This window comes from Chinchilla lanigera, unplaced genomic scaffold (assembly GCF_000276665.1).
Source record: "Chinchilla lanigera isolate Chin_1 unplaced genomic scaffold, ChiLan1.0 scaffold00173, whole genome shotgun sequence".
Classification (NCBI taxonomy): domain Eukaryota; kingdom Metazoa; phylum Chordata; class Mammalia; order Rodentia; family Chinchillidae; genus Chinchilla; species Chinchilla lanigera.
Window position 1 is genome coordinate 1,269,320 of NW_004955574.1, and position 14,210 is coordinate 1,283,529.

At 60.6% G+C, this 14,210-nt stretch overlaps 1 protein-coding gene across 1 annotated transcript; it reads right to left on the reverse strand.

Moving 5' to 3' along the window:
- Window positions 1-4,001: 4,001 nt before the first annotated feature.
- Window positions 4,002-13,135, reverse strand: Meis3 (Meis homeobox 3; the record flags this gene model as incomplete). The annotated part of the gene is given in 12 exon segments (XM_013509540.1): window positions 4,002-4,410; window positions 6,260-6,329; window positions 7,169-7,252; window positions 7,340-7,398; window positions 7,482-7,558; window positions 8,307-8,455; window positions 8,627-8,738; window positions 11,353-11,502; window positions 11,624-11,674; window positions 12,259-12,309; window positions 12,403-12,562; window positions 12,960-13,135. Coding segments are annotated over 11 exon segments (1,119 nt in total), but the record flags the coding sequence as incomplete, so codon positions are not given.
- Between the last annotated feature and the right edge of the window lie 1,075 nt (window positions 13,136-14,210).

Sequence of the window (14,210 nt, forward strand, 5' to 3'; positions counted from 1 at the left end):
GGAGCCCCGGACCCCGGCTCAGGAGGACGGAGACGCAGCACTGCCTGGGACGCGGCACAGCGGCCACGGGTCCCGGACAGCTGCGGCCCTGGGGTGGGGTGCGGGAGACAGAGCCACGCGAACCCAAGGTCCCCCGACTCCGCCGCCCGCTCCACGGGGACCCCAGTGCCAGCCTAGAGCCCCACCCGCTGGTCCCACAGGGTTGGATTCTTTCCTTTTGCTCAGTGAGTCCTGAGTCCCTTGGGGGAGCCCAGAGGAAGCCGGTGGCGGGGGTGGCGGGAACTCACGTGGTCCCAGGTCCCCCGGGGACCCCTCCCCTCCTGGGGTGCTGGGCTGGCCGCAGACCGGCGCCTGGGCCTGACCAGGCCGCAGCTCGCCTGGCCGGGATGCAGGTTAGATTCACGTTCCTGGCCCAGGACGCCTGCGCTGTTGGCACTGAACGGCGCAGCGACGGAGCTGGCTTCTGAGAAGCGCGTGGGTGGACAGCTGCACGCAGGGACGTTGAGGAGAAGCCTCACAAATGCAGAAGGTGCAGGTCCTAGGTAACAGCATTTTTTTGGGGGGGGGTACTAAGGAGTGAATCCAGGGCCTTCACACTGAGCTACATAGCTACGTCCCTGCCCTTTTTACTTTTTTTTTTTTTTTTTTTTGGTCTTTGAGACAGTTGTGTTACCTAGTTCAGGCTGGCCTTGAGCTCACTTTGTACCCCAGGCTGATCTTAAACTTGCAATGATCTTCCTGCCTCAGCCTCCTGAGTGCTGGGATTACGGGTGTGTGCCACCATGCCCAGCTTTACTTTTTATTTTGATACAGGGTCTCAGTCATTAAATTGCCCTGGTGGGGCTTGAATTTGAGATGCTCCTTCCTCAGCCTCCCAGAGTGCTGGGATTTCCCATGTACACCACCATGCCTGGTGCTAAGTGATGTCATCTTCTGTATCATGGTTGTTGATGAGCTACTGTCCGGTCGTTCAGTGGCTGCTCTGCCTCTGTAAGCAAGGTGACCCCTCCCCGTGATGGGGCCAAGGGTGCACAGGAAATGGCCCCCGAGGACTCAGACACCTGTCACTTGGGGGCAGCTTCAGCCAGACGTACATAGTATGGAGACTCATGTTCACAGATGTGAACTCAGCCCATCTGTGTCCCAGCACTGCCAGAGCGACAGTCATTCACGGTGACACAGTGAAGGGCACACTGGGGACATGTGTGGAGGCTCCAACAGCACTGATGCTCCCACAGCTGCACACTCACGGAGTGCTCTGCTGCGGTTGCCCCTGCCCCGCAGGTTTCCTTCCTGGGTGATGCCGCCCACATACAAGGCTCCTTTCCCCAGAAAGCAGGGAAGTAATTTCAGTGCCAACATCTGCCAATTTCCATCTCGGATGGGGCCTCCAAATGGGTGTAAGTGAAGAGGATTGAGTGGGGGTGTTTCCAGTGATGGAGGAGGGGGTGCACAGGGTCTCCCTACGTAGCCCAGCCTGCCCTCGAACTCACTATGTAGCCCAGGCTGGCCTTGAATTTGTGGCGATCCTCCTGCCTCAGCCTCCTGAGTGCTGAGATTACAGGTGTGTGCCACCACACATGGCCAAATCCTACACAACTTTATCCATGCACCCGCCGAGTCTGTCCTCACAGGGAACGCTGGAGCCAGTTCCTGAACACACAGCAGCTCCCCCGGACAGGAGTCCTGACTTGATGTCCCAGGGCAGGGACTCGGCCCAGCCCTGAGGGGTGCTTGTTGCATGAGTGAAGGAACAGGGCTCCCCTGCAGTCCCAGTGACTCTGGAGGCTGAGGCAGGAGGATCACAAGTTCAAGGCCAGCCTGGGCAACTTAACAAGATCCTGTCTCAAAATAAAATATAAAATAAGGCTGGGGGTGTGGGTCCCATCCCCACTCCCCATGGCCTCCTGGGCACCTGCTGTGCTCCAGGCCTGGCAGAGGCCTCAGGGCAGCAGGAAAAAGAGGAACAGCACCAGCTCTGGGAGCTGAGGTGACAACAGCAAGAAGTGAGCGAGGGAATCCGGGGCAGGAAGTGGGGACGGAGCAGGGTGACAGTGGAGATGCGCACAGCTGGGCTGGGAGGTGCGGGTGCGGGGGTCCCGCCTCTGCAGAGGGGAGCGGGGGCAGCCGGGCCAGGCGGAGGAACCTGAGCCGGCACCTTCCTGTGGCACTGTCCATGTCCTCGCAGGCGAGGCCCTGCCTGGGGCTTTGTGGTGCCCTGGGCCAGCAGCAGTCAGACTGGAGCCACTGCTGTCAGTGCCAGCCCTGCACCCAGCCTGGCAGGGACAGAAAAGAGCCATCGGGCAGAGCAGGGAGCAGCTCTCCCAGGCTGAGGAGCTCAGACCCAGGAATGAGTCCCTGGCCAGACCATGAGGTCCGGGGCTGCCAGAGTGGCCTCTGTGGCCCGGGGCACAAAAAGCGCGGGGCCGGCTCTGCCCCGCGCTGGGGCCACACAGCATGCTTCTGGGTGGCGCTGAGTGACCGCGTTTCCTGAGCTTCGTCGGGGCACCAGCAAGGCCACGTGCTGGCTGTGGGTGTCACCCCGCCCAAGTCCTACAGCGCCCCGGTGTAAGTGTGAACACGGGTGTGTGTGCACTAGAAGGAGGGTGCAGGTGTCAGTGTGAGCCTGTGAAAGTACACGGGCTTGCACAAGTGTGCGTACAACTGCGAATGTGTGCTTGCCCGTGTGTGAACTTTGTGCAAGAGACCAGATTGGGGGAGATGAAGAAGGCTGCTTGGATGGGCCAGGGGCTGAAGGGAGACAGAGGGATGTGGCCCAGCCAGGAGGGACAGTGGTGCTGGACTTGGGGGCACAGGGCTCTAACCCCAGCACTCAGGAGGCTGAGGCAGGAGGACTGCCCTGTGTTCAAGGTGGTTAGCCTGTGCCACACAGAGAGACGTTGTCTCAAAACAGGACACAGCCCATTTGAGAGGGACAGAGGGACACAGCCCACACAAGGGCTCTAGCGTGGGGTGTGGTAGGGACACATGAGACTGGAAACCGTGGGGCAGAGCTGGGAGAGCAGAGTGGAGCAGAAGCCTCCTCCACACTTGGCTCCAGGGAGAGGTCAGACCGGGCTCTGAGCCTCAGTTTCTTTATTTACAGCCTCTAAGGAAATAACCTTGCTTTTTTTCAGTGCTGGGTGGAACGTGTGTTGTGTGCGGGCCAGCAGTCACTGAATCACCCCAGCCCTTCAGAGCCGGCTTCCCGCTGTCAGCCCCTCCCTGCAGCCCTCAGGGAACCCCGCACTGGGGCCCCCCACCGCAGTGGGCGGCGCCACCTCCCATCCTAGCTGTGGAAACTGAGGCCACGAGCGGAGCCCCTCGCCTGGGGCCAGAGCGGTGGGGGCCACCGCTGGGCCCTGAGCCTCGCTGCACCACCCGTGCACCCCCAGGACACAAAATGCAGCCCCTGAGCCCCAGACGGAAGCTGGATCCAAACACAGCCGCTACCCTTCATCCTTCAGCTGTGTCTCGCAGCACGAATTCACAGCACCCCATGTGCCCCCCAAAGAGGGAGGCACTTGCTCTTCCCTAGAATCTGGCCGTGCGGCCTTGGCGCTCCCCACGGCCCAGAGCACCTCACTTCCATGAGGATGCGCGGCCCAAGGCCCCGGCAGCCCAGCCCCACCCCTGGGAACAAACTGCAGCTTCCTGTTAGTGAGCGCCTCTGGGTCCTTCGCCCTGGTTGTCCCTGTGGTCAGCCAGCCCCACCCACAAGCAGGGCCTCTGCTGACCACCGGCTGACAGCAGACACGCGGAAGGCCCTGTGAGAGCCAGCAGAGCTGCCCGGCCCTGCCTGGTATAAAATACCAGCCCCCGGCATCATGACGTCTTGCAGTTTAGGGCGGCTTTTGTGACACAGCGCTAACTAAACGATACACAAGGGAGCTCAGCAGAGCGGAGGCTGCAGACTGTCGGTGATCATTACCGTCTGTGGTTCTCGGGCTGCAGTGCGAATCTGAACTCTTGGAGGAGACGCAAGAACTCTAACTGGAGGGTTTGCGTGTTTGCGGTTTTTATCACTAAAAAAAGGTAGAAGACATCAGAGAGGGGCGGTGGGGGAGGGAGGGGGCGCGGTGGGGGCGAGAGTCTCCCCACATGTCAGATTCTCCTTCCCCGATGGCCCCTGCCCGCTCCCAGTGCCCTCTCTGTCCCACAGCTGGGGCCCCAAGCCACTGGCACCTGCAGAGAGGCCCGGCCCTGGCAGACAGAGTGGGGGGCAGGGCTGGGGCCACGTCTCTGTCCTTGAGAGGCCCCCAGGTGGACGCTCGGGTCCCCGTGTCCACGTCCCGGGGCCCCAGGGAGGTAGGCGTTGAGCAGAGGGGCCCGGAGAGCTGGAGTCCTGGAGCCCAGGGCCCGTGGGGACCGAGCAGGCGCCGGCCGGCGGTCGCAGTCCAGAGGCAGGGTCTGTGGTGAGGAAGGAGGGGCCGGTCAGCGGGGAGGGGGCCCAAAGGGACGCGGAGAGAGGGCACCGGGAAGGGACAGTGTGGCAGAGGTGGCGGAGGCAGGAGAGGTAGAGACAGAGGAGCAGGACGGAGGCAGGGGCTGCGGAGAGCTGCAGAAGGAAGACGGGGGAAGCGGTGGAAGAAAAGATGCACACAGACCCGCGGCACAGACAGAGGAGCCGGCCGCCGCCCGCCTGTCCTCCCAGCACTTCGGAGGCTGAGGCAGGAGGATTGAAAGTTCAAGCCCAGCCCGGGCAACTTAGTGACTTAGTAAGATCCTGTCTCACAATAAAGAACGTGAAAGGAGGGGGCTGGTGACGTAGCTCAGTGTGAGGGCCCCGCACTCCGCCCCAGCTCCTGAAGAGGGAGAGGAGACAGAGGCGGAGAGGGAGGCGCGGTGGAGGCAGAGGGGAGCGGCGAGGAGGGGAGGGAAGAGAGGGCTGGGCGTGAGAAACCCCATCACTGAGGACCGCAGACGCCACCTGCCGCTCAGCGCCCGCACTGCCGTCCGCCTGCACCAGCCGACTGTCTCCTCCCAGCTCAGGCCCCAGAGCCCGCGGGGCGCAGCCGTGCTCCTCTCTCCGTGTCCCCTGAACCCATCGCCTGCCTCCCGGACCGCCCGCCTGGCCCAGCCCAGGTTCTCCTGTGTAGGGGGAGGGGCACGGCCCCTCGGGTCCTACGTGCCCTGGGCCTTCGCAAGTCCTGTGCCTGCTACTGGGCACCCCCATTCTCCAAAGCTAGGCCCCTGGACCCCTCTTGGACTCCCATGGTCTGGGTGAGACTCCCCCTCCTCCAGGAAGCCCCCCAGCCCTCCTCTTGGCTTGGATCTGCTGGGCCCTGTGGGCTCCTGGGCCAGCACTCCGCAGTGCTGCCTGCCGGGGGTCATCACTGTGGACAGGTCCGTCCACCCCGCAGAAAGCCCTGTGGGACAGCTGGGCTGCCTTAGCCACTGCCGGACAGAGGGGTCTCAGATGTGCACTGGGCTCATGGGTGGATGGATGCTGGGGTACAGCGTTTGGTCTCTGCCCAGAAGACACTAGGGAGCCACAGAAGGTTTAATCCTGGGAGAGTCAAGATCTGATCTGTGCTTAGAAACTCCTGGGCATATGCTAAAGGAAACTCTGGGCTGAAGCTGCCTCCCAGCCCCAGCCTTTGGCACATGCTGTTCCTGCTGCTGTTCCTAGCAGGGTGAGCCTGCACAAGCGACTTCTCTCCCAGAGCTTCCATTTTCTTATCTGTAAAATGAAAACAGAATAATCTCTCCCTGTCGGGCTTGTCTGAAGCACTTCCATGATGCCAGACCACAGCAACTCTGAGACATGGGATCGCAAATGATCCCACCCACTACCTTCACCCCCACTTCCAGCATACTCCTAAGCATCCTACAGTGACCCATTTGGAGACTGATTCCCCTAAGTGGTCTCCCTGCTACCTCAGAGGTAGTGGTGATGGGAAAGTGATGTTTTATTGTTTTAGCTATGGCCCTGGATTGTCACTGCTGTCTGCTGTCCACTTCCGCACAAGTGGGTGGATGGATGGGTGGATGAGTGGATGGGAGGATGGATGGAGGAGCAGGTGGGTGGATGGATGGATGGATGGATGATGGAAGGTAGGTGAATGGGTGGGTAGATGGATGGATGGATGGGTAGATGGAGAGATGGACAGGTGGACGGATGGGAGAGTGGAGGGTGGATGAATCATCTTCCCACCACGTCTTGGAGAACCCTCCTTTCAGGGACCCCGGCCCCCTGTGGAGTCGGGAGGTCTAGGAAGGTGTGTGAGGTGCGCAGGCCCACCGTGTGGACACTCACGCTTGTCCTGACCGCAGGCTCTATAGGTAATGCCACTCTCCTTCCAAGTTTAGATTCATTCCTACTGAGCCTGGGAGACAAAAGAGGAGGGTTAGTGGGTCTTCCCACCCACAATGTCCCTGAGTCCCTTCCACCCCTTCCCGCACCCCTTTGCGGGAAGACCAAGTCATATTTTAAGAGGGTGCTGGCCCTTTAAAGAAGAGTGGAAACCTGGGTGCAGTGATACTTGCAGTCCCTGTTACTGGGAAGCCTGAGGCAGGAGAGTCACTTGTGCCTCAAAGCTGGAGACCAGACTAGGCAACATGGTGAGACCCTCTCTCGAAATGAGAGTGTTGGGGCTGGGGATTTAGCTCAGCGGCACAGGGCCTGCCTGGCAAGCACGAGGTCATGAGTTTGATTCTCGGTACCGGAAAAAAAACAGAACAAAAACACTCAAAATGAGGGTGCTGGGGGTGGTGGCACATCCCTGTAATCTCAGCACTTGTGGGGCTGAGGCAGGAGGATCTCTAGAGTAGCCTGGGTTATACAAGAGTTTTAGGCCAGTGTGAGCTACATAGCGAGATCCTGTCTCAAAAAAAAAAAAAAAAAAAAAAAAGGCGAGTCGCGTCTAGGGTGTAGCTGAGTGGCAGAGCATGTGCTTAGCACGCTCAAGGCCCTAGGTTCTATTCTAGCACCAAAAATAAAACAGAAAGAAAAGAAAAAGCAGAGACTTCCAATGTGATGGGTTGAGCGCAGAAGTGAGCTTTGTAAGGAAAATATGGGGACCAGGAAAATGGCAAGGGCATCTTCTGTTTGTTCCCCGTATGCAAATGAGATATTTATTATTCATAAACCGAATCTGAAGATGGGCCAACTCCTTGACAGACGGAGCCTGGCTACTGGGCGGAGCTCACTGGGGGCGGGGCTTACCGGGCGGCCGGACAGTCACGTGCGCCTGCGTCTCAGTGTAGCCCGCCCCTGGCTGGCCGTCCGGGCTGAAGGCTGCACCCTGCCCTGCGAAGGGGTGGGGCGCAGGCTGAGCCCCCAGGTTCGGTCTGCCCGGCCTGGCTCAGCGCCGCGGCCTCCCCGCCCGCCGCCCACCTGTGCGGTTGGACTGGTCGATCATGGGCTGCACGATGCGTCTCCGCGCGTTGATGAACCTGGGGAGGCGGCGGAGTCGGAGCGGTGCGGAGGGCGCGGCTCGGCGTCAGCACCGCGGACAGCGCCCCCGCCCGCCACTCACCAGTTGTTCACTTGCAGGATGGTGAGCCCGGTGTCCTGCGCCAGCTGCTTCTTCTGCTCCTCGGAGGGGTACGGGTGCTGCGGCCAACACAAGAGTCACCCGCCTGGTCCCCCAAGGCAGGGACTCCGCCGCGCCTCTTCCAGTGACTGGGTGACTCGCCCGGGAGGGGGCGGGGAAGGGGCAGTCCGGAGTCTCCCTCCCCGGCTGCGCCTCTCCCTGTCCTGCTTATCCAGTGCCGGGAACTGAACCCAGGGCTTTCACATCTCCAACTTTTTTTTTTCTATTTTGAGACCGGGTCTCAATGAGTCACCGGGCTGAGCTCAAACTCGCAGCCCTCTTGCCTCAGCCTCCTGAAGTGCTGGGGTTACCGACTCACGTCCAGCTATGTCTCTGTCTGGCACTGACCGGCCCCTGTCCATCTCTGTGTCTTTTCTCTTTTGCACCCTCTCTCCGGCTGTTTTTCTGCCTCTTTCCAGGAGCAGTGTGGTGCAGCGGTTAAGGCCAGACTGCCCGTGTTTGAACCCAGGTCTGCCTGTGTGGCTTTGAGCAAGTCCCCTAACCTCTCTGGGCAGGCTCTAACAGACCCTCTCTCCCTCCCCGGTGTGTGGGTGGGTGGGGGAGGTAGAGGTGATGGGTGATGTGCGCATGCGCGGCAGCTGGGCCGTGGGAAAGACTGGACAACCCGGGGTCCCCTAGTAGCACTTGGCCCTCAGGGAAGGCTCAGCTGTGCTCTGTCACCCTCCGGTCTCGTCTCTGGGTCCCTCCCTGCTTGGTCTCTGCGGCCCGGCCGCCGCCCTGCCCGCATCCCGGGGCAGCAGGGCTCACCGACAGGTGCTGGAACAGCCAGGCCCGCATGATGTTGGTGGCGGCTTTGGGGAAGATCCCTCGCTTCTTGTTCCGCCGCCGCTCTGGGTCCAGCTCCTCATCCTCTCCCGCAGAACTGGGCGAGGCCACGCTCGTGTCCAGCCCGTCTCCTGGAGGGGACCACGGGCACAATGCACCAGTGGACAGCCAAGAGCGGGGATCACGGGGTCCAGGACCGTCGCCCATGGCCCTGTCCTCACTGTCCACGCCTTCTGCCAGTCCCACTCCTGGTCTAACCTCAAGCCTCACCACCTTCCTCCACTGCCTCCTAAGTTTCTCACCTTGGTCACTGGAGTTGTCCCCACTCTGGGAAGCCAGGCCGCCGCTGGATGGACCCGGGGTCCCCAATTGTACAGACCCACTGTCCTCATGGTCTGTGATCCATGTATTATTCTAGAGAACAAGAGTTAGGGGGTTAGTGCCAAGGTTTGGGGCGATGCACGGCACTGACCGTAGGCCCCAGAGCTGAGACCCCTGCAGGGGAAGCTTTTTTTTTTTTTTTGAGACAGATCTCGCTGTGCAGTTCAGGCTGGCCTTGAGCTCACTTCGTAGCCCAGGCTGGCTGGAACTCGCAATGATCCTCCTGCCTCAGCTTCCTGAGTGCGGGGATTACAGGCGTGCGCCACCACACCCAGGAATTTTTTTTTTTTTTTTTTTTTGAAGTTTCTGCTTCTGCTCTTTCCTGGCTGTGTGATCTTGGGCAAGTCACTTCACCTCTCTGTGCCTGTTTCCTCAACTGGAAAGTGCGAGACGACAGTAGTGCTCACTGTTCTGTGGTAAAGGCTCAGCAAGCTAATTCGGGGAAGGCGTGTGGCAGTCACACAGTCTGCACCCCTTCACAGAGATCCTTGGGGTAGGCGCTGGATGCTGCAACCACAGCAGACAGTAAAGGAGCACACACCCCACTATCTCCCGACCACCCCGCAGGGTCTGGGCACAACCCCGTCACCAGACTCATTAACATCTCCACAGCAAAGTGAATGAATACTTAACTAAGTGGAATAAATAAAGGCTATAAATAGCCTCTCATTAGTTCAGGTCAGATCTTGCTGCCAAGTGATTTTGCACTAAACTTATGGGGGGGAAGAAAGTCTAAACTGAGTTTTCAGAGATTCTAGGATCTCAGAACTGCAGATAAGGGAGCCTGGGGCTGTATTTTCTGTACCCAAACTGGGACCCACTTTGAGGAACTTGACACTGTGCTGGACCCGCCCCCTGGCTTGGTTCTGTGCTCCAAGAAGCCCACCCACCCACTGCTCCCACATCTGGATCACTTTGTGCCTTGGTTTAAGATGGGATTCACAGCTGGACATGAGGGTGCACATCTCTAGTCCGGCTCTCTGAAGGCTGATGCAGGAGGATTGCAAGTTGAAGTCCAGCTTGGGCAATTTAGTGACTTAGCAAGACTTTGTCTTAAAAAAAAAAAAAAAAAAAAGGTCTGGAGATGTAGCTCAGTGTGGAAGCCCTGGGTTCAATCCCAGGCACCACAAGAAAATAAATAAATAAATACATACATAAAATAAAGATGGGGTTTGACCTCTGCCAGGCGGCTGCAGGCTAAGTATGTCCTTTTACCAAAAGCCTGCGCCACCATCACGCACCGCACATCCTCTCCTCGCTCTGGTTCTGCCAAGTGGCCTATTTCTCACCACGGCAACCTGGGGACAAACACCTGCCCTCCGTCCTGCTGCTGTGACCTCCTCGCTCCTCGTGGGGACACGTGTGTTCCTGGTGAGGCTCAGAGGAGCTCTCTCCTGGGGCCGAGGGGCTGTGCGGGGTCGTGGCTGGGCTGTGTACGCTGTGAGGCGACTCGGGTCTGAAGGCCTGTGAGCGCGGCCATGGCTGTCACTGAAGCTCTCACAGCCTGGAGTATGACCGGATGCCATGGGTGACGCGTGGAGCTGAGGTGATGCGGCTGGACTTTAGTGTGGCGCAGAACCCTCCCCCCAGTGTGAGTTGGTGAGTGTGGCATGGTGTCCCCCGCTGACACATGGTGGTGGCCGAGGCGTGCTGCGGTGTGTGTGTGGTTGTCCTGGACCCCGGGGTGCTGTGTGGCCTGGGTTTGAGGGTGGCGCCCTGGTTTTAGCCCTGTGCATGTGGCAACTGTGACACCCACACAAGGGGGCTGTGACTCCACCCAGACATCGGGTGGGCGTGGGCACCAAGGACTCTCACACAAGTGTGCCTGGGGCTGTGAGGGCTGAATAGGAGCCTGCCAGGGACTTGTCCCCAGTGGTCACATGCGACGGCTCTCACTGAGCATGAGCCCATCTGACCTGTGTGCACTGACTATGCTCTGGTCCTGCATCTGACCTCATTGCCTGTGGTGACCCTTTGACCACCGGCTGTGGCCTTTGGGGTTTTTTCCCCAAGTGTCACTTCTTTTTTGGAGACAGGGTCTCCTTGCTATGTAGCCCAATCTGGCCTTGAACTCACAGGTATCCTCCTGTCTCAGCCTCCCGAGTGCTGGGATTACAGGTGTGTGCCGCCACGCCCAGCCTCAGGGGTCACTTCTCTATCTCCATGTAAGTCTCTGGAGAGTTGGGACCCTCACAGCTGTCCTGTGTGTAGCTCCTCGACGAGACTGTGCCTCGGCCTCGTGCGAGGCCTGATTGCTGTGCACAGCAGCCCTTGGGGGGGGGCGTGCTCAGTGGGGTCCGAGCGTGGCTGTGTTTGAGTTTGGTGACAGGAGGCTGTAATGTCACCGGCTGTCACTCTAGAACACTGGTGCTGAATCAGCGACCACGTCTGCCCTGCTGCCCCGGGGCCTGGTGTTTCAGGGCACCAGAGGTGCTACTGTCTGCTGTGTAGCTGGGTTTGGGCAGCTGCGTGGGAGCCGGCGTGGGCGCAGCTGAGCCCGTGGGTGGTGCCTGCAGCTGCTGGTGTGTGTCCGTGTGTGCACTTGCACAGCTGTCGCGTTGCTGGCGTGTGACCTTGCGCCATGCATGCCCCGCGGCCGGGCCACAGCCGGGGCATTGTGACCCAGGACGCCCGGTCTCAGACCCACCTGGTCTGGGAGGCTGGGGCAGGAGGCTGGGTAGTCCTCGAGATCCTCCCTGCAGCCACTGTCCCGATCCTCGATGACCAGGTCAATGGGCATCTTTCCCTTGAGGCAGGTGATGTAGCGGTGACAGAAGTTGTCGCACAGGTCGTGGACCTGGGGGGGCACCGGGGTACTGGGGGGGCCACCCGGGGGCCAGGGCTGGGGTGCTGGGGACCGGGTAGCACGGGGCTGAGGGAGCTGGGCGGCGGGGCCGGGGCAGGTGAGAAGCACTCACCTTCTCCAGCTCCAGCAGGTGGAAGCGCAGCACCTGGATGGCCTGGATCATCTGCGAGCACAGAGAACGGCAGCTCAGAGCGACAGAGACAGAAGGAGAGGAAACGCAATGGGCAGGGAGGGAGACAGAGACACGAATCCAGAGTTACGAGGGTGAGAGAGAGACAGAGGCAGAGACAGAGGGAGAACAGAGAGAGAGAGAAAAGTCCGGCTCAGGAGTGGGTTGGGACACAGTGCGCATGCGCATCTCGCCCCTGCTTCTGCCCCGCCCCCAAACTGTATTTCCCAGAGTCCTTTGCCAAAGGTTCCGGTGAAGCCTTGCAGGGAGCTCGGGGCCAAAAAGGTGCAGTCCCAGGATTTGTCCTTCCCTCCTCCCTCTTCTGCTCCATCTCTCCTCCCCTTCACGGAGAAGGACTGAGGCCTAGGGAGGTAGCACCGCATACCCCAGCTCACAGAGCCAGAGTGGCAGAGTCAGGATTTGAACTCAGGCCACCGAGTCCTGTTCTCAGACTCTAGGTTCTGCCGTTTGTAAATGGGCAACAATGCCGCAGTGTGAGGCGAGGACCAGGGCCTCCCCTCTGCCCTTCCAACCGTCCCAGGGATACGGAGGAGGCCCGGGGAGGGCCCAGGGCTCACCAGATTGTCCAGCTCTGGGTTGGAGGAGAAGAGGGGCCTCTCGGAGCGTACCTTGGGAGAAGAGAGAGACCAGCGAGGTCACCACCCGTGTCTTGCCTGCCCCGTGGCTCTCCTGGCGCCCTGTGGCTGGATGGCCCTGCTCACCTGCTTGGCAAAGGCAGCGATGTCCTCGTTGAAGGAATCGGAGGAGCAGACATCACCCCCAGGGGGTGCGCCCAGCCCAGCCCCTACCCCATCTCGGGGTGAGCACGTGGCCAGCTCACATTTCTCAAAGACCAGGGCCAGCAGCGGGAAGAGCGGGTGTCTGGGAGCGGGGAGAGCAGAGGGCTGGTGAGGGCAGGTGCGATCAGGTGCGGTGGTGCATGCCTGCTGTCCCAGTCAGTACTTGGGAGGCTGAGGCAGGAGGAGGATTATAAGTGTGAGGCCAGGCTGGGCTACATAGTGTGTTCAAGGCCAGCCTAGACTACATAATGAGATTTTTCTCTTTAAAGAAAAAAAAAAACAAAAAACAAGACAGAAAGAAAGAGAAAAAATGAAGACAGGCATGGGGGGGGGGCTGGGAGGAAATGAGACCTGGAGAAAACACGTGGACAGAGACACAGGAAGACCAGACACACAGAGAGGAAGAGACCCAGAGACGGCAACAGGGACTGGGCACAGGGACCCGGGGAGGCACAGGAGCTTTCGTGTGCCACACTCACCCATAGATCTCATCCTTTTCCCTCTTCAGACCATCACTGTCCAGGCCTGGAGGTGGGGGCGGCCGGTGCGGGCCATAAGGCCCAGGGGCTCCGGGTGCTGGGGGCGCTGCCTCTGAGAAGCCAGCCAGGGCTGCCGTGCCGTCCACAAGGCCTGGGTAATGGGGCAGCTCATCGTACTGGGAGAGGCGAGAGCGGACCCCGCAAGTCAGCGCCACACAGCCAGAGCCAGGGGAGGTGCCCTCTGTCACCTGCGACCTGGCCCCTACCCTGAAACCCCAGTGCCCCAAGGAGCTGCGGGAGGGGCAGACCAAGCAAGCACCTTCCCAGGGCTGTTCCTGGTGCCCTGGGGTTTGGAAAAACGTCCTCTCAGGATTCCCGACTGTGGGAGGAGGGCCAGGAGGAAGACCCAGTGAGGTGGGTGAGGGGGCGGGATGTCGGGGTGGGAAAGGTACAGAAATTCAGAGACGCAGAGAGACGGGGTCCCCGGGACATGTCCTGTGGGACGGGAGCATGTCACAGATGTCAGATGTGCATGCCTGAGTGTGTCTTCACACGTCACACCCATTCACCACGGGACTCCACCACACACGGAATCACGTGCACGTGTGTGTGCGTGTCTCACACACACGCAGGTGCACATCAGGACAGGGAGGCTGAGGGCCACGCCCCTGGAGTCACCCGCAGCCCCACACGCAGCCCACAGCCAGGCAGAGGGACATGAGCACCGTGCCTGGCACACAGCAGTAGACGCGTGTGGAGGGACAGGACAGCGCACTCGTGCCCGAAGAAACAGGAGCCTCGGGGTTGCACTTCCCAGTCCTGTGACCCCAGAACACTCACGGGGAGGGCACAGGGTCCTTCCATCACCTGGCCAAACCCTGACCTTGGCGATGAAGACACGGAGCCTCCGAGGGGCAAAAGGAGGGTCGGGCCAGCCTCCCCGCCTCCGCCCCTGGGCCGACCTGGGCCCCCAGGCGGGCTCTGCCTGTGTCTCCGTCCTCTCCCCGCCTGCTGCTCCTCTCCGAACTTCTCCAGAGCGCCGAAGTTGAATCCAACTGCTCCCCGCCGCTCACCACACTCCCACGACACGGGCCCTCACCTCCTCCCGCCATCCTGCCCGCCTCCAAGCGGGGCGCGGCCCCCCTCGGCTCTCGCCTCCTGCTACGGCCCAGGACCCACAGCCCGCGGGCACCCGCAGGCCTGGGGACTCGCCGCTCCCACACGCCCCTCCCCTAGCCCGAGGGGGCCGGG